The sequence below is a fragment of the Tachypleus tridentatus genome, chromosome 4 (assembly GCF_004210375.1).
Source record: "Tachypleus tridentatus isolate NWPU-2018 chromosome 4, ASM421037v1, whole genome shotgun sequence".
Lineage (NCBI taxonomy): Eukaryota > Metazoa > Arthropoda > Merostomata > Xiphosura > Limulidae > Tachypleus > Tachypleus tridentatus.
The window spans coordinates 90,496,103-90,516,096 of record NC_134828.1 but is presented as its reverse complement, the minus strand read 5'-3'; the positions used below and the strand labels follow the sequence as shown (position 1 = coordinate 90,516,096).

The 19,994-nt window shown below is 31.5% G+C and overlaps 2 protein-coding genes across 10 annotated transcripts in view; one reads left to right on the top strand and one right to left on the bottom strand.

Moving 5' to 3' along the window:
* The first annotated feature begins 535 nt into the window (after positions 1-535).
* LOC143249672 (tRNA (adenine(37)-N6)-methyltransferase) lies at positions 536-10,234 on the top strand. The gene is given in 6 exon segments (XM_076499957.1): positions 536-680; positions 2,185-2,384; positions 3,116-3,299; positions 6,822-6,994; positions 8,986-9,302; positions 9,305-10,234. Coding segments are annotated over 6 exon segments (1,614 nt in total). The 5' UTR covers positions 536-576; the 3' UTR covers positions 9,941-10,234.
* A 1,589-nt stretch (positions 10,235-11,823) lies between these two features.
* LOC143249671 (transcriptional repressor p66-beta-like) overlaps positions 11,824-19,994 on the bottom strand; it is a 30,094-nt gene continuing 21,923 nt past the window's right edge. For all 9 annotated transcript variants that reach the window (XM_076499956.1, XM_076499955.1, XM_076499948.1 and 6 more), the window contains 2 exons: positions 19,291-19,518; positions 11,824-13,743 (listed from right to left, as the gene is read on the bottom strand). In XM_076499956.1, coding sequence (XP_076356071.1) covers positions 12,805-13,743; positions 19,291-19,518 — 1,167 coding nt within the window. In that variant the 3' untranslated portion in view covers positions 11,824-12,804. The remainder of the gene's footprint in view (positions 13,744-19,290; positions 19,519-19,994) is intronic.

Below are 19,994 nucleotides of genomic sequence, written 5' to 3'. Positions count from 1 at the left end.
CAGTAACAGACCCATGGCCGAATGCCTGGTTGATGTTCCGTGTAGTTTTGGTAGCTTTTCGTCCAAGTTTGAAGTCGTAGAGGAAAATCGGACGAAAGTTCTCCCTGTCCATGCTACCTTGGGTATTGCGAAACAACAGACAATTAAGACACCTTGTAAGAGACAAACATTGGATTAAGCCAACCGACAAACGATAAGTTACTTAATATTCAGCTCTAAGTATCATCGTGAGAATTCCGACATTTATTTCTGGACAACATAATACTTCTTAATATCCCCCAATGGGTCAAAAGTAAGTTTACGAACTTTAGTGCTAAAATCTAAGATTCAATTCCCCATGGTGAACAGAGTACAAATATTTCATTCGAAATAACAATAAACACGTTTTTTGATATCTTTAAGTTATAATCTCAGAATTTATACTTGTGTATTAATTATCTTAACGATATTGTTTTTAGAGATCCATAAAAAGTACTAATGAATGAGAGTATATTGAAAAACAAGAACAGAATTCAAGTAAATATTGCATATATCTGACACTTGCGTGCAAGACTGTAGGTGGCATTAATTGTAAACATGGCAGCGTCTGGAAAAAGTGGTGAGATTGAGAGATTAACATTTAGAAATGATTACTTAAAACGTCAAATTGAAATAGCAAGAAAAGAATTAAAAAATTTAAGGTATGCATCAGTAAATTTCAGTGTATTATTACTATACTTTGTAAAAATAAATTACTCAGTTTATGATTATTCATAAATTACTTAACAAGTAATAGTAAATTACTCTTTATCAATACTAAGTGAGAGTTTAGTAAGATTATTCGACACCAGTTAATAAGAAAATCAGATAAAAAACAATGCTGTAGTACGATGAAATCGAAAACAATAAAGGTGATACCTCGATAAATGGCTAGTGTTGAATAGATGTTTAAACTTACAATCACCAGAAGAAGGGTGTAATTGGTCCAATGTTGGTTTGAACTCGGTACTCTTAGGAATTTTTACTTAGAATCACTATTACTGTTATTTATTGAATACTATTGTTACATAATATGAATAATATTTGAGATAAACATAGTAATGCTAATACATGTAAATGGAAAATTTGTTAAAAGCACTCAGTTTTATATAATTATATGAAAAATTAGAAAGTATACACTGGGGTGAATCCACAAAGAGTTCATAACAAAAATATGCAAAAAGAACAAGTTTACTGTGAGTGTTTCAACTTGCCCTTTGCTAAAAATGGTTTTTTAACCAATCACATGATGTGAAATCTTCTATTTTTTTGTAATATGTTCAAGTAATATAAAACATTTCATTAATTACTTGATGTTCCTGCAAATTGCTATTAGAGTTGAAATAACAATAAATTTTGCCAAAGTGCTTAAAAGGAAATGTAGAACTGTAAGATATCCCAATGCAATTAATTGATGTATCAAGAAATTTGTTTTAAATTTTAGCATAATAAATTTAAGTTTGTGTAATGTACTGAGTTTCTTTCTTATGAGCATAAATAGAAACTACAAGAATCTACAAGCATAGTTAAGATAAAATAATTTGCCAACAGTATCTTCATGTGTGATTAGAACATCAGCATGTATCTAGGATGCCCATAAGTAGAATACCTGAATATACAGATATACACATTAGTTGAGAGTTTATTGAGGATTCACCATAATGTGTATCTTCTAGTTTCTATATAAGGACTTTATAAAACTAAGTCCATTTTACAGGATTTCCATTCATAAGTACAGTTAATCTGTCTACCAATACTTTTATTCTACCTTATATATCACTATTCATGCATTAAGTACAGTAAGAATACAAATAAGTGGTGGAGGGGGGGAGATTTAACTAGTATATATTTTTCTTAGAATTTAACTAATATAACAAAATCTACTGTAGTTTAATGTGGTTTCTGGTTCTAGTAAAACTTTTCAGAATCTCAACCATTCCAGTTAGTTCTAGTTTTGTACTGCAATATACAATGTACAGTTGCACTTTGGTGACATTGTTTATTGTATATCTAGCTAGTGGTAAGAGATGAAAACTGCTACTGTACCAGACACTAAGTTTCATTTTGTAGTTGGTATTTATGAAATATATTTAAACTAAATTCATTAAACAGTTTTAAGAATATCGCATACACATTTGATTTTTCTTTTCCACTTCGTATTGTTAGGCTAAATATGGAAAAGTTAAAAAAAGGACATGAGAAAGAAGTATTCAAGATCCGTCACTTACTGAGCAGTGAATTAGGTTTCCTACTGGATTCATGTGCTGATTGCTCAACTGTAAGGAAAGATATACAACAATTAAAGAATGATAGAACGAGTAAAATGGAAAATAAAGATCACATGCAAAATAATCTTGATAGCAATGGTAGGTTAACATTCTTTCTTTATAAGAAAAAGTATATTTTTCAATGGACATAAATATTTATTTTTTCCCTATGTTTGTAGTCTCCCATGCTTTTAGTTGTTGAGACGTTTAATATACACATTCAAATAAGTTATTGTAGCAAATTGAGACTTGCTTTTCATTTAGTAACTACATATATTTTCATTCAAGTATTTATTTTTGTTGTACTTTTAATAACATTTCAATTTAGTATAAATCTTGTCTTTTTTTTTTCCAATGGTGAATAAATACAAAACTAAACAAAACATACAACTTTCTCGTATACAACTTTAACAAAAGACAGTGAACTGATTTGCCAAGTATTGCATATTTAGAAATTAACAAACCTGCTATTTATGTAAGTAAATTAAAGACCCCATTTCCTATTTCTTTAATATTTTTATTTTGCCAATGTTCTGATGAAAAAATTGCTTATTTGTAATTACAAAACTAATTAAGTATCACATTTTTAAAATGGGCATGTTACTTTATAACTTTCACCAATATATGTTTGGTCTTGAACATTCTTGTTTTTCTACACTTGTATATATGGTTTTTTTATCTAAGATTTCATACAGAATGTATGTGTAAAATAATTTTGTTTGTTTATACGGTGGAGAACTTCACATACAATGAAATTATCACATAGATGAAATATTGTGCCACATATTTTCTTATTTTTATCTGTTTTATTAGTTGTTTATATTACACAGCTGGTAGAGATGTTTTTACTTTGAGGTGTATTGGAAAAATTCACTCTTGGTTTAAGACTAAGAATGGAACTCCACGACAACCTTCAGTGTGTGATTCTGCAAGAGCCAAACTTATAGTTGATAAACATGTCTTCAGTAATCCTGAACATGCACTACAAGGAATAGAAGACTTCTCTCACATCTGGTAAGTTTCTTTTTTCTTTTTAACTCTTATTACAGCTACTACTTGTATGTTATTGTAAGCTAGCCTTTGTAAGTAATACAAGTTAACATGTTATTAATGTTGATTGCAGGGTTTAAACATAGTAAAATAAAATATTTAATATCAAAGATAAAGCTACCTGTTTCCTATTCCTCATTGGGGTAAAAGTCTGCAGTGTGAAAAGATAATTTCTAGAGCTCCCTTCACATTTGTGGTTGCATTTAGTACTGGATTAATGATTTTTTCCTAACCACTTTTTTTCTGATTCAGTAAAAAGCTTGTCAGGCCATGAAACTAATGTATGACTCATTCTGGCTTGTAAAAGATCTGTTATTGATGGTCATGTTTTTTGCTCTTCCATTCATTGAGGAACCTGTTCAGGCCACTTTAACTTAATCTGAGATGGTGATTCTAGTGTAGCATAAGATAAAACTCAGTTTAGCTAAATGGGTAAAAGGTGTCTCACATCCATTATAATTTTTAAGGATATTATTTGTCATTCCAGTTGTAAATTGGTTATTGAAATGTTATCAGTCAAGTGCGTGTATTTGAGTGCATGTTTTTGTAATTAAAGTTGGTGAACATTTCTTTTCTTTCTTAAAATGTTCTGTATTTGGAGGGAAACTATTAGCCCCACACCTTTACCTGCTTAAATCATCTGAAGAGCTTCTTACAAAGTACCTTACTTTTAATTACATACATTGCTGTTCTTTTTCAGTGCTGCCCTCTATTTGTAAATATATTTTGCATGCCACAACAAACCCTTCACTCTCATGCACCTCTTAACTAACATGGTTTAACTGATCTTCACATGCAAGTTATCATGTGACAAACCTTCACTAATAATAGTGACACACATCCGTGTCACTTCCTCTTTGTCATTTTTCCTAAATATCACTTCCTGTTTGGCAGTGCTTATGTTCAGATGTTTATTTTGTGCTCACCTGAATTTTTTTTTTGTAACTTCATATCAGTTTCTCTCAGGAAGTTTACTATTTGTTATACAATAGTAATATTTGTAACTTTTTCCAAAGTGGAATTATTTTATAGTTCTGCCCAGTTATGGAATTTAATACTTCATTACAAATTTTTTTCTACTTCGTGTTTCTTTCTGCCAACATAGTTGTGTTTATTTATTCATTTTGAATATGAATTCCAAAACCAAAATTACAGTTTGGAGATTGTTTTATATCAGTACATTTATATGAGTGTCAGGTGGTGGTCCTCAACTAGGGAGTCACGGGCTTGGCTTTGTCATGAAATTTATCATCCAGTGAGCTGGACGTAATTGGGCCTTGATTCAAGTTTGGGGGCCTACACATTTTGTAAAATGATCCACAGACTTTAGAAAGATAAGGCACTCTACCATTATTATCTCTAGTTATTTTGGTGCAATAACATAAACTTAGATTGGTTAATGCTCATAGGTATGTTCAGATTTGAAGTTAAGAGCTCAGTTGTATCTTTTGTCCCATAACATTAGATTAGGATTAACATGTGTCTTTGTTGTATTAGGATTACCTGTAATTTAACTTACTAGTACAGTGCAAATGAGGGTAACAATATTATTTTTTCTTTAATATATCACATTTGATGGATATGGTATTGTCAGTAATTTTCCAATATAACACCTATTTCATTTTTATTTTTAATCTTCTATCCTTCATATTAATACTGTATGTGTGTGTGACCCCAGAAGTCAGGATCCACATAAACTTCTCATGATATTATGCATATCATTATTAGGTTACAGTTTTTAAATTAGAGCATAATGATATGCTTTGTCCTGTTTCTGGTTTACCTGCTATATTCTTTTCTTCCTCCTCCCTTTGTCCTCTAAATGCTTTGGGTTCTTTCATTGTTTTTAAGGCTTCTTTTCCCTTGACTTCCTTTTCTACAGTTTCATTTCCCTTGTTCCACTCCTCTGTTCACAATCTTTTCCTTCTTCCCTTACACATTGGACTTGGCTTGTGATTCAGTTGGCCTTTTTTTCCTTATCTTCTTCCTAGTGTCTCCATTTAATCACCATACCTTTTATCTGCATAACAACCCTGTCATTTATAAGGAAGACTTCACTTGTTGAGCACTAGGACAACACTTCATTTGTTCGTTTTCCATACATTGCTTTGGGAAACTTTATTTTTCATCAGGTACCATCCTCTCTCTTCCTGTCACCATTCTTCATACCTCTGTGAGTCTGTAACTGGGAAAGTTTTCTTTCCCTTGGTATATATATTATTTTTCAGGGACCTGTCCCTTGTTTTGATCAGGATCCCGCTCTCTGGCGAGTGGTGTCCCAGTATTCTTCAATAACTTCGAATTATACTGAAACCTGCTCTATAATGATATATTGATTTCACTTTCATAATTTCCAAGGCCACAATATACACATTGTTCATAAACTAGAGATGAAATACCTCACAAAATTATTTTTAGAGTATTCTTAGCTATATTTTTGCCATATATGTCCATTGTGGACTGTACTAACTCATGACTTCATGGGTAAAACAGAAGGAGATTACTGCACATCCCTTAAATTGAATAATTTGATCTTGTTTTCAAAATATGGTTTTGTGGAACTTTCCCGATTGAGAAATAACTCAATTCACTTTGAGTGTTGTGTGTTACTGTGGGTGCACTTGTTGATTGCTCAGCTCCTTTGTGTTGTTCTATCCCTTGTTGTATTTATGCTGAGGATGTTACTGCTTTTGAGGTGGTTCCAGTCTGCTTGATTTGAATGGGATATATATGAATGATACTTCACTCTGTATGAACACACTTACAGATAGGTGGTGGAGTTTCTCCTTCCAATCAGCTGAAATACAGGTAAAGACAATATGATGGTCCTTCATACTGTCACCTAGACACTGATTCCTAACACTTGTGTTTTGGATTCTAGCTGGCTTACTAACACTTGTGTTTTGGATTCTAGCTGGCTTACTAACACTTGTGTTTTGGATTCTAGCTGGCTTACTATCACTTGTGTTTTGGATTCTAGCTGGCTTACTAAGAGTATGATCCTCATCCTACCCCCACATGGATATGAATTCCTGGTGGTCAAGTTTTGGAAACAGTTGACTTGCTGTGTTCAGTAGCAAACCAATAATATTAAACCATCTCTGCATGTTGCAATTTATAAATTTTAAGAAGAATTTCTATAAAGTTCACTTGACAACAATACTAGAAATCACTTGCATTTTACATACACTGTACATTGTTGATTCTTACAGTCAAGAATCTTTTACAAATTTAGAGAACAGGTGAAACTTTCACAATACATATTTAATAATATACTTTACATGTATTTCTAAATGTATACAAGTAAATCTGTTATAATGGAAAATAAATTAAACTGTTGTAAGCTAAGGTAACATCATATTGTTTTGTAAGATATTACATGTTTGGCTACATTCATGCTACTAAATATGTGTTTCTTGTGAAAATTAACACTTTTATAATGCACAAAAAAGCAGATTTTAAAATATTTCCTCTTTATATTGACAGGATATTTTTTATCTTTCACAAAAACCAATATTCCAAAAAAACTGAAATGTTCACAAGAGCTAAGGTTCATCCTCCAAGACTTAATGGGAAATCAATGGGAACTTTTGCTACAAGATCACCTCATCGAATAAATGCCCTAGGACTAACTCTAGCTAAACTAGAAAAAGTTGAAGGTAAGTTTGTAATTCATGAATAAATAAAAAATTGCATGTTCTAAAGGAGTTTCAATTATGTTTTCTATAAAAAAAATGTTTTAAATGCATAATCAACATTGTGTGTACAATAGTTCTTAAAACAGAAAAACTATTCTTAGCACAATGGTGCAAAGTTTATCAGGAAAGTTAGTTTGAATCCAAAAAAAAATCTAAACATTTATATTGTTCATCATTTTATATGACAATGCTATGATATAGGATAGCAAAACTATTAGTATATTTAACAACTCAAAAGATGTATGTTTATACACACTAAAATTAAATAACATTTATTTTTGTTTAGCAACTTTTGTAATTTTGGTATCAATGTATAAGGTCACACTACTTGAAAAGAAATATACTTACTGGCAATGAAACTTACTTGGAAAATGGTATAATTTCAAACTAGATGCATGCAAAGTAGAGACCAAATTCTTCTAGCATTAGTTTAAAAATTATCTTCTTTCCTGTCTCAGTCTTTTATCTAATACTAGGTTAAAAACTATCAGTTGTTCTTATGCTATAACTATTGGTATAATTTGGACTTTGTTTCACCATAACACCAACAAAAAATGATGAAAACATTACTTTCTTTTTGACAAAAAAACATTGCATCAAATAAAATGTCAGTTATTTTTAACTAGTCAAATTCATGTATGTCTTTAATAACACGATGTAACAAAATTTTTACTTTTTCATGTTCCTGGGCAGAAAGTGTTATTTTCCAATTGCTTATGCCTAAAGTAAATGGAAAAGACATATTTTTCTCTTCAAACTTTGCTTTTGTAACCTGGGAGTGTATAACGAATACATGATGGGAGACTATATTTGAGGGCTGATACGTGAAAGTGATTTACATTACAGTCACAAATCTTAAAAAACTCCTCACTTCTAAACATTTTTGTTTATTTTTGTATAACTTAAGTATAAATACATGCAAATCTTGATTTATATGTTGTTTTATTCAGATCTTATGCAAATGAAAATGTGCAAATTTGCCCATTTTTACATAGAAAATAGGTTAATTTCTAAATTTCATTATCCAGATCACAAAATAAAGTTTGAAGGGAAAAATGCTATTTTCTGTATTTTTACAATATAAGCAATTAAGAAATAACACATACTATCCAAGAACAAAATTTGTGTTACATAGTGTAATTGGTGTTCATAACTGTTTCTTCCTAACTATCCTGGCTTTCCAAACTCCACTTTGAGTGTACTGTTTTCATGGTCTTATCTCCAGTGGAAAAATCTTTTTACTTCTCTCTATACTTGTCTTTTATACTAAGCTGCTTTATCATTTTCTTTAAGTATCAACCATCTTCTTGGGAAGCAAAGAATAAATTAGTTCACAAGCTTTGAAAATTATATGGTCATACATTTTTAGCCTGTATTTAACAGTGAATAGCATTGCAGATGAATATTTATATTAAACATGACTCTTCTGTGATAAGAGGATTCCATTCTAGAACTCTTTCTAACACGTGGTCAACCACTTGGAATAAGCAAGTTGTACATGATCGAAAAAAATCTCATAGGAATGTAAGAACACATTCAACAGCATAATAAAATGAAATGTATAGTGATTTATGGACAACTAAATATGAAAGTTAAGTAGGCTGTTTTGTTTTCACCATGTTCTCTTTTTATTTTTAATGATTTTCCCAATCATTTGACCCACCCCACTAAAACTATCTCTCTGGGTTTATATGATAGAAAAGCAAGAACCACATACTTAAAAAAGCATATTCTATGATGTATGCTAAATATTTGTGGAAGGTAATTCATTTTTCATACTGTTTCCTTTGAATAGTTTGGAAGAGATGAACATAATTTTATAACACTACTGTGTGCAGTTATTTGTATATAATGGTTTTAGGTGTATATTGGATACCTTCTGTTTCACTTTTTTTCAATCAAGTTAAAAGTATAATTATCTAATTCATGCTCTTATTATGTTTTCCATGTAGGAGAAGTGTTGTATTTGACAGGGGTAGACATTCTTGATGAAACCCCTGTTGTTGATATAAAGCCATATATCCCTCATTATGATACACCTTCTCATCAAAGTTCAGAAATGAGAAGTGTTTCACATGGTGAAAAACAAGAACTTGACTTAACTGCTTCTCATTTACCATCGTACTGCATTCAAAACAATGGTTCGAGTGTCAACACTAACTGCCTGTTCAAGAAACATCTTGAATTTCCAAAAAAGACTGTGGAGAAGACAAGAAAAGCAAGCTTCATACCAAAGTTGATTTCTCTTACAGCTGTGAACAGGGTTTTGAAATGAAATGTAATAATGTTTTAGGGCTTGATAGCAAGCCAACAAATGAAAAACTAAATTGTGACAACGTTCATACTTTGTCTAATAATAAAGCGTTAGGTAACAAAGAAGTAGATTATCCCAAAAATACAGGATGTTTTTTAACTTCAGATAAGCATCATGAGATCAGATCCCAGGAACACTGTTTCTTACAACATAAAGGTGAAAATGTTGCTGATGTTGTAACAACTCAGGGAATTCCTCTTCATTTAACTCCACCACATTCAGAGTCTCGGATACCAGCATGGGTTTGTGGTGGCCATGTTCCTGAATTAGCTGTGTATTTTACCCAACGAACTGAGAAAATGCTAGACAAATTCCACAGCAACAGTGCCCACTCTTCTACATGTAACTACTGTTTGAAATTTCTTTCTGGAGCTGATGAGCTTAAAAAAACCATTACTAGTATACTTAAAGCAGATCCAAGATCAGTTTATAGAAGGATACATTGTACTGATAGATTATATTTCTTTGCAGTAGATACTGTTCATCTTACTTGTTGGTTTGATGACTCAGATGGATTTGTTGAAGTGGTTAACTGTAAGCCTTTGGAATGTGTACCAACACAACCAACAGAAAGTACAAGTGATGATGGTTAAAATATGGTGTAAAATAAAAAACCATATTTCTGCCATCTAACACAACTGTAAAATATGCAAGTTTGTCACTAGAAAGTAATAAAATGTTGAAATTTGTGCTTCCCTAATTGTATATAAAGATTTTTCAATCAAATCTATTTGTTTAACTAAGTTTCTTAAAATTTTGGAATGCCTTTAAAAAATAAGTGTCTTATGAAAAAATCTTGAAGAAAAATAAAAATATTACTGTGACCTCAACATTCTTTAATTGTACAACTATTTAAAAAAAATAAAAGCTGAATTTCTGTTAAGTCAAATTTAGATGTATACTATTTGAAAGGGAGATTCTTGTATGTCACTGGTGGTTTTAGTATTAAAATAGTATGTAGGGATAAAATATCTTGACTGTTCCTTGCTTGAATATTGGGGTGGACTTAACAAAAGCATCAGCAGTGTCCAAAATGTTGTCCACTCATAGAAATAAGTGAAGAATACTCTAAGATATTTTAGCTGTACAACATCTATACTAGTTAGAATTAGAACAGCATAAATCTCCACCTTTTGTGTGTATTAATAAAAGTTTCAAGCTTTTAGCAAGTAGTAGAAAGTAAACTGTTTGAGCAAATTTTATATTCCAAGTCCCATAAGAAAGCACATGTCAAATTAATAAGTGTATTCTCTAGAAACAAGACATAAGGTTGTCAGTATGTATTCCAAATATAAAACATTGTTTCAGTGAGAAAATTAATTTATATACAACAAAGAAAAGCAAGTTTTCCAACCTCATTCATTTAAAAGGAAATGTCAACAAGTCCTACATTGACTTGAAACTTAAAAATAATAAATCAGCTTTGAGATGTGTGCCTGTCATGTTGAAAATATTGTTTGAGAGTTGAATGTTTAAATGTTTTTCATCCCACAACTTAACTACTATAAAATATTTACATTTTTTATACTTGTATAACAATATACATAAAAAAAACAAATATAGTACTTACATCTGGACTTTTGTTCTCGGTGCTCAATAATCATTGAACTTTACACTACTTTTTTTTTATAACAATGGTTGTAATTTATTTGTAGTTTTTAAACACAAAAATTCAATGACATGCAAGTTAATTCCATTACTTGGTATAAGTGACCTCCATCAGATAGAAATGATGAAATACTATTACATTTACTTAAGGGAATGTTACCAGGAAGATTACATTCCCTCACGAAATGTTTTTATTTAATCCATGTATATGTCCAATTCATTGTTCATAACTAAAGGAATAGTGATGGACTGTGCATTATTGATCAATAATAATAATAAACTTCAATTAAAGAAATAGTTCCTCAGGAATGTGGAAATGTAATATTCTGATCTTTACCCATGAACTTATAGACTGAACACTTCCATAGCTATCATAAGAACAAGCTATTCTTGTAGAAAACTCAGTAAATCAAAATAATTTGTTGTAAATAACAGCTGATGTGAGAAAGAATTACTTAAATTACGAAGAAAGAATGCAACAGGAGAATGTGTGATTGGCTTCCTTATTTAAGTCAGTAAATCAATATAATTGTTTTAGCAATATCTGTACTACAAATGTATAAAGTTATATCATACTCGGGGCATCTATATCAGCAGTCGTAAGAATAACTAAAATAGGTTTGGAACAAACAAAGTGTCACTTGATAAAGAAAAGTGATAAATTTATTTAAATATTACCTTTTGAAATAAGATTTTAAAACATATATAATACTAAAATTTCACTTACCAATTACATTTTGATACCAAATTTATTGATAACAAAGTACTTTGATCCATAAAAGGTTATGGCATTCTGTACCCTGATCATCACCCATGCAAATAAGGGCAAAAAACAACTTTTGTTTTACAAAGCAGTATCTTACTGAAATTTGAAAATATTAATTGATAACTCATTTATTTTGATTCTGGTTTACACAGTTTGCATCTGACGAGACATTATTCTAACAATAACATAAACATGTCTCTAAAGTAACTAATTTGTTTGTACATCTAGTAATATAAACCTTCTACTTAGAACCTTGTGGGTTATTACCCCCCTTCAGAGGCATGAAATTTCTTACAGTTCCTGAAAAAATTGTGTAACTATGTGAAGTTTCTAGGAATTTCAATACACTGTTTTATTACAGCAACAAGATTTCCTTCTATATAAGCTAAACAAAGTTTACAGTTAATTGCGAGAGAACTGCCACTACCAGGTATATTGGTAGTTAGTTTTCCTATTGTTTATAATAGTTTCAATATGTAACAAATTTAAATTTGAGACTTTCAAATACTTTATTCAAAAGCTAACATTAATTTGCAAAAATTAATTGCAATACATAATTACATTGAATAACCGAAAACTGATTTCACAAATATGTCACTTTATGAAAGTAGAAATTACTACTATAATATAACTTAGTGCATAAAAAAAAAAAAGATGCCAGTTATGAAAAAATGTTTATTTCTGAAATTTAATGCACAATCTTTATGAAAAAAAAAACCCTTCTTTTACCCATAGTACAAATGAATTTTAAATTAACACCTGCTAAAACTTAACATTTTGATATACTTCTAGATGGGGTTCCTTTGACATAAAATACCATTTTTTTTACTTTCAAGAGATCAATAAAAGTATGTCAGAAAACCCTCGAATATAAGCATAAATTAATCAGATAAAAAGTAAAAAATAGAACAGAACATTAGTTGCCACAATGTAAGCATTAATTAATAGTTTAACAGTTAATAAATACATGTACAAAATCACCCAAGAAATTATTGTACAGTTTGTTTGTTGTAGTCACAAGTGATTAATGTCAAAAAGAAAAATGCAAATATGAGATTCTCCTATTGTATAAACATTTTTAAATCAAGACTTCCAATTCATTGGACTTTGGGGTAGAGAACGTGGAGGGATCATATCTAGTAAATATTGTCGCTGCAAGTCAGGAGAGGTGAAAGGAGCTTTTCCTAGCATCTGGTAAGAATAGGCTTGGGCTAGTAATGGATTAAAAGGAATCATGTGTGCAGGCTGTGGTTGATGAGGCAAGCCCTGTGCAATCTGGTGCAACTGATGTGCTTGAGCCTGCAAAATGGACTGCTGTGCTGGAGTTAACTTCGGTATTTGCTGAAGAAGAGCAGCTGAATTAGCAGCAACTGCTGCTGCACTAGGGTTAGTGGTACTCATTCTTGGAATAGGGCTGTGGGATGATGGTGGGGGAGTACCACGATTAGAAAACACTGTTGTTGTTGGGGTTGAAGTGGAAGACTGAACTTGTGTTAAGGGGGAAGTAGAAGGTGGAGGGCTTGGAATAACTTGAGACAAGCTCTGTTCTATTTCTTGTTCCTGTTGCAGAGCTTTTACAAAAGCAGTTTTCAAGCGATTGGTATGTTCTGCCTTTAATGCTTTTTTAATGTTTGAGGTGACACACATTTCACAAATTACAGCAGGATGTTTCTTTCCTGACTCTGTGATTTTATCTTGCCACTTCCAAACTGGAGTAAAATCAGTATCACACTGGACACAGAGAAATGGTTCTGGAGGAGCCCTTGCTATTAGATTATCCTGCATCATGAAGTCTACAATCTTTTCCAGACCCAAAAGGCATATAAATTCTTGATTATTTGCATTAGGTATAAAGTGCATCTCAGGTGGTGGAGGCTTAGGAGGTGGGATCTGAAGCAGTGTTTTCTCTAGCTGTTTGCGAAGAGCTAGTTTAGCCACAGCTTGTCTCTGGGCAGGAGTCTGATTATCCATTCTCTCACTTCCTTGAGTAGTCTGTGGAGAAGAGCTTGATAATGGTCTTGGCTAGAATAAAAAATACATTTTGAAAAATATTTGTCACATAATAACCAGTAAAAAAAAACAACAAATAACAAAAAAATGTTTTCATACAAGCTGAAACCATATAAATCTAGGAATGAACAATAAAAATGCACACAACTAAAAACTAAATTGACAACTAACATAGGTCCCTCAATGCAGACCAACTTTGTGAATATACAAAAGAAACAGATGTACAGTCACACACATAGGCTTTACAACTGGTATGTTTTATGACTATCATCAACAAGAGGTAAGTCTATAAAATACAAATTACCAGAATGATTTTATGTATTTCACTATACAGAAAGATTATATCAATTTTAGTTAGAGATGTATATAAATTTAACTTCAATACAGAATAGTAAGCAAAGGGAACAGAGTGAAAAAATTGAAACAATTTTCTTTGGAAAATAAAATTATCACAACAAAGATGGAGAACTGAAGCCACTTTAAATAAGTGAAACCATATGTAGAGCAGAAATGTGAGAATGATCAACAGAAATCAGAAGGTTTGTATGAACGTTTTTTTCAATTTCCCTTAAATCTACTTTCAGAATGGTTATCTCCTCTGGCTGTTTCTAATTTGACTGATAGACTAGAAAGGAGGCAGCTATTAAGCAGTAAACAGCCAACTCTTGGGCTACTCTTTTACTAAAGTTCATAGGGCATGTTCAGTGATAGGTATTCAAACCCACAGATTGCAAACTGAGCACCCTAACCATCAGCTCATATTAGGCCTATTAGTAAAGTACTGTATTTGATTTTCCTATGTATAATTTCTTTGTTTTATCAAATTTACAGATGGTATATATATTTTCGTTTTAAATTCTGTAATAAGTCTTAATTTCAAACTTATTTTTAAAAAAATGCAAAAAACATTTATAAAGCAATATCAACCACAAGTTCACAATGTTAAAATTTACAAATTCATCCCTCCATTAAATTCTGTTCATACTGGTAATATATTTGAGAAAAATTCTCTAATTAAGAGCCAAACTGAATCATTCAACTTCAGCGATCCTGTTAAGTGGTTGAATTTGAATAGATCGAGGAGAGAATATATATTAAAAAATATGATGGATCAAGGTCTCAATGCAGATCAGTCACAAAGTAAAAGAGGACATTCGTTTAAAAAAGAAATATTTTTCAAAAAAACTCAAACAGTGAAAAGATATTGCAACACTGGTTGATTTATTCTAAAAAGTATAATTCTATATTTTGCTGTGTTTGCATTTTTTATGCTAATAAAACAACAAAAGTCAGTGCACTTACTGGAAAAATGTACCAGAGAATCAGTGAACACGAACGTAATAAGCAACATTCACAGTTCAATGGAAAACTCAAGTATCTAACATCAGTGGAGAAACAAGTTTTCTAGATGATCATTTTGAATGAGAAAAAAAAAAAGTAGAGATATATAGTGAAGGCTTCTATGAAAACTATATTACACGGCATGAAAAACAATTTGTCCTTACCAGAAAGTACTGAAAAGTTCAGCAACAGATCTAACAGTTTTCCTATTGACAATAGAACTTCTCAGTGAATACGACTTAATATTTAAACATCATATATCCAAGCACAAACTGAAACATAAAACTTATTTTTTGCCTTCTATCCAGAATGAGATACTCAACTTGACAGCTAACAAAGTTCAAATGTAAAAATCAAGGCAGTGAAAGAAGCAAAATCATGCCCATAAAGAAACTGCAGAATTGATAAGATTGGTAAAAAAAACAAGTGTGTGTGCCATGAAGAATCATTTATAGATTTCAATAATATCCATGGAAAAACTGGAGACAATCACTGAGAAAAGTTTTAATAACTTAGAGAAAAATGGTTTGGATATCACTACGACAATGGTAAAAATACGAATGGACACACCAAGGGGGTCCAGTCAAGAACGTTAGAAGTGTCTAAAATATATTCACTATATACCACGTTGTGAACACAGTTTAAATTTATCAAGTACTTGCATATTCATATTTCAACAGAGTTGATATGTTTTATATTTATTTATCAGGACTAACATCTATGTGGGATGAAACAACAAAAAAATAAATTTTAATTAAACAATGCTGCTTGACAAGATGGAGCTCTTAAGCTAACGGTGTGGAAGTTTTTAGACACTAACTCAAAAAAAATATGGAAATCTTCAAGGAAATTAGTAAAAGTGATGCAGAAAGTCACATCTTTACTACTGGTCTGAAATTCATTTTTTACTCAGATTTCTGGGGCTCATGTTGCAATAAATTAATAAGACAACAAAGGTGCTGCAGTACAAAAACTCTCGTCTTCAGAAGTTGCTGATACTTTTATTGGATTTAGAATCTAATGTCAGAAGCATTGAGAAAAATATTGAGAAACAGCTTAAAAATGTGTCAAAATTTAAATATTTCAACAGAGGTAACTAGAAGAAATAAATCACGTAAAGAGTCATTAAAAAATGAAATTACATAATGTTGTACAGGCTTCTAACGCAAACTAAAGAACAGATCTGCTGTAATCAACAAAAAGTACAAAAAATTCAAAATTTTATCTAAGTCATTATTGAATTCAAATGATGAATTTATGATGAAATGTAAAATCTTATGTGAATTTCATTCTGACGATGTTGATTTCATGGAGATACATTCTGGTTTAAGGTCATTTTAAAACATTTTATCAAATTTGACATTAAAGACATGTACCCAATGTTGATGAATTGGGTACTCATATGTCCTATGAGAAAGTGGTCTCAGAGAAATTTTTCCCAATACTGACATTTTACTGAAAATATTCTTAATGTTTCCTGTTGGAACTGCTTCAAATGAATGAAGCTTTAGTAAATTAATTATTATTTATCAGGATCAACAGGCCAACAATAACTTAATTCCTTTGCAATTCTTTCCATAGAATATAAAACAGTAAAATTATTAAATTATGATAAATTAATTGACATGTTCTTATCACAAATAAATAAAATTTAGTTGTTCTTATTTCTGTATTTACGTACTCTCTACTCTATAAATAGTACCTCATTTGTATTTTTGTTTATATAGAATAATTGAATATGTAAAATTATTTCAGAATATTAGTATCCTTTTCTTTTATTTTTGAAATTTTCATAAAGGGAACCAACAAAGGCGTGGTGTGCCTGGGGTGCAAAATGTTCTCACCACAGCTCTGACCACAGCAATCAGATGAAGTGCAAAAACATCTCAGATATTTGTCTTGAGGCAAATTCAAGACCCATCCAGATGGAAGAAACCACTGGGAATAGCTTGGTTCACAACATGGGAGACATTCTGTACTACAATACTAGAGAACACCTCAACCTTACTTCTCAAACAAGGGAGTGCTTCCATTCTGTCTTGTACCACTAGAATTGCACTGCCAACGAGAAACTCAATATTAACTTCCCCAACTACTTGGGGACAGGAAAGCAATAATTTTCTCATACTTCTCAAAAAAAAACTGAGAGAAGGAATTTGTATTGGGAGAATACTGGATGGACACGTGGACCATGTTGTTAGGCACAATCATCAGGAATTAGATCCCACACTGAGAGCGCAGTAAGTTACCCTGACTAAAGACAGCAGAGGAAAGTCAGATATGAGGGCACGTACACACACACATACAACTAAACCTATCGTGTTTTTCCTTTTTACCAACATGTGCAGATTAGCCAAAGAAGATAAAAGACAGGAAAATGAATAGATTGAGAGAAAAAGTGAGATCCCTAAATGGAAAGAAGAGATCCATGTAAGGGTGACCAAGGAACAGCAAAAACTAACTGTACAACACATGCACCCATTAAATTTAAGTGAAAGATATTGGTGGAAATTCCTGCTACATGAATGCAAGAGGGAACTAAAAGCAACGGTGGTAAAACACTGATAAATGAGGCAGATTCAGCTGAAGTAATAAAAGGAAGTGGTCAAGAATCCTGAATCAGGATAAAACCAATAACATGGTGCACAATAGCAGTAACATCACTGGCTGTCAGAATGTCCCAGTTACCAGTATATTTTGCAAAGTAAGTTAATTGCACAAATAAATCTGGCTGTGGGTTCAGGAAGTGCCATGAGTCCCCAAAAACTTTTGACAATTGGGTGCTTTCAGGTCATGTCTGGAGCACAAAATATGAATATTTTCAAATGTGCTGTACCCTGTGAAAAATCCTGTTTCTCCTTAGTAAAGAGGTTGTCTATTCTGGTTCTCCATTCATGAAGAACAATTGATCATCACATGTACTAAGTTTGTAAGTAATCCTATCATCACCCACACAAACCCAGCAAAGTTTCTGCCTAAACTTGATATCTTTAGAATGTCAAAATAAGTTTCTCTTTAAATCCTAGCATTTATATCTCAGAGATATTGTACCCATTTACATTAAGATAGCTAAAATAGCTCTGTGGAGCTATTGAAACATGATTGATCAGTTCCATAATGAAATAACTACAACAGCATTTCTATCTAAGTTTCACAGCTCATTTTAGGACAAACGGCTCAACTTACCTAACATGTCAACATACAAAAATAGGATAGTCTAAAGATTATGTTTTGAAGTCAGATGGCAAACTATAAAGATTCTATTTCATTTTCACCTGACAAATTGCTGTCTTCACATGTATATGATGGAGGTGGCCATAGCTATACTTCACTACATGTGTAGTGAAATCTTTCATGCAGAAAGCCAATCAAGGGGTTGCATTGTGTTAATGTAAGTTAACCTCTTCATATTTTTAAACTGCATTTTACAAAGATCACAGAAAATGACACAGAAGAAAAAAAACTTTAAAATCTGGCATTCTAGTACTGGTGAAGGAGTGTAAAAAACCTTGGGATATATCAGTAACACAAAACTATGAATACATATTACAATTAAATGACCATGAAACTGATTTTCTAGCAGCTGTTTTTTTTTGTAAAATGCAAAACATAAGAACATCACAAAAAGATTTGTTCAGTTTTTGATAAATAAAATGAGCCCAGTTTTGAAGTGAAACACAGGCCTAACAAAGACCTAGAAGAGCTCAGAACAAAACCTGTATGTTGGGTTAAACAACAAGAACTGAGAGTGGGATGTCCCAAAAGTGCAAATTTGAGTCCTAAAAAAACAAATTTCTAAATAAAATTCCAAATATGGTATTGTTGATGCACATAAACAATAGATTAAAGAAATAAATGCTATGCTGTGGCAATGAAACAATAAAATAATAGGTGCAACAATTCTGGTAATTCCTAAAAAAAACATTCACATGTAAAGACAGGCAGTGTCAAAGAAAGAATGAACCTTTGTTCAAATGCCAAATGCTCATGGGGGTCACTGTGCATGAAAAATGTCACCCTTTTACTTGTAGAGGGCTATAGTTTAATGATGGTTACATTATAGGCTGGTACAATACTTATCAATATGTATGGTAGAGGGAGCTTTAATCAAGACTTGTAGAAATACAGTGCACACAAAGTAATAACTCCCTCTTTCTTTTTTTTAATGCAAAGAGGTGAGTAATGTTTCTGTACTCAGAAAATTAGTATAAAACTCACCAATGATTGTGCATGGCCACTGTTTACTTGTTGTCCACTTGACCTATTCTGTGCCGGATAACCCATGACAACATTAGGAGGTGTGGTCACAGGTGTACGAGAAAGTGATCCACTTCCTGGTCTCATTACTGACTGCTGTAACATTACATTTGCAGGCAAAGATGAATGCATTCCACTTCTTGGCCCCATCATGACTGAAGATGATCCTTGAATACTTTGGTTTCTCATCTGAAGATTTTCATAATAGTTTAAAAAACAAATATAGTAAAAGAAGCTCAAATAAAAAAAAATACATTTTTACAGGAATCTGGTGTTTCACAAAAAAAAAATTCTGTTTAAATGAATATTAAAACAAAACATTATATAAGGTTTTTTGTTTTTGGTACAATACATGCCTTGCTTATTAAAATTAATAAGTACACATGTTCATAAAGAGCATTTTTAAATAAACAGTGTAATTAAGTGAAACTTCAAGAATATGTATTATGCATATACATATTACACCAAGAAATGCAATGTTATGAAAGTCAGTTACAACTAAACACAAGTCATTGAAGAATACTTCCCAGGAATGAATATAACATACAATACAAATGTTATTTAAACTAATAACACCCCTCTAAACATACCTACAAAACAACTAAAAACAATTCCAACCAAGCATGACAGCACATAACAGTCAAGAGAAATAAACCAGTTAATAT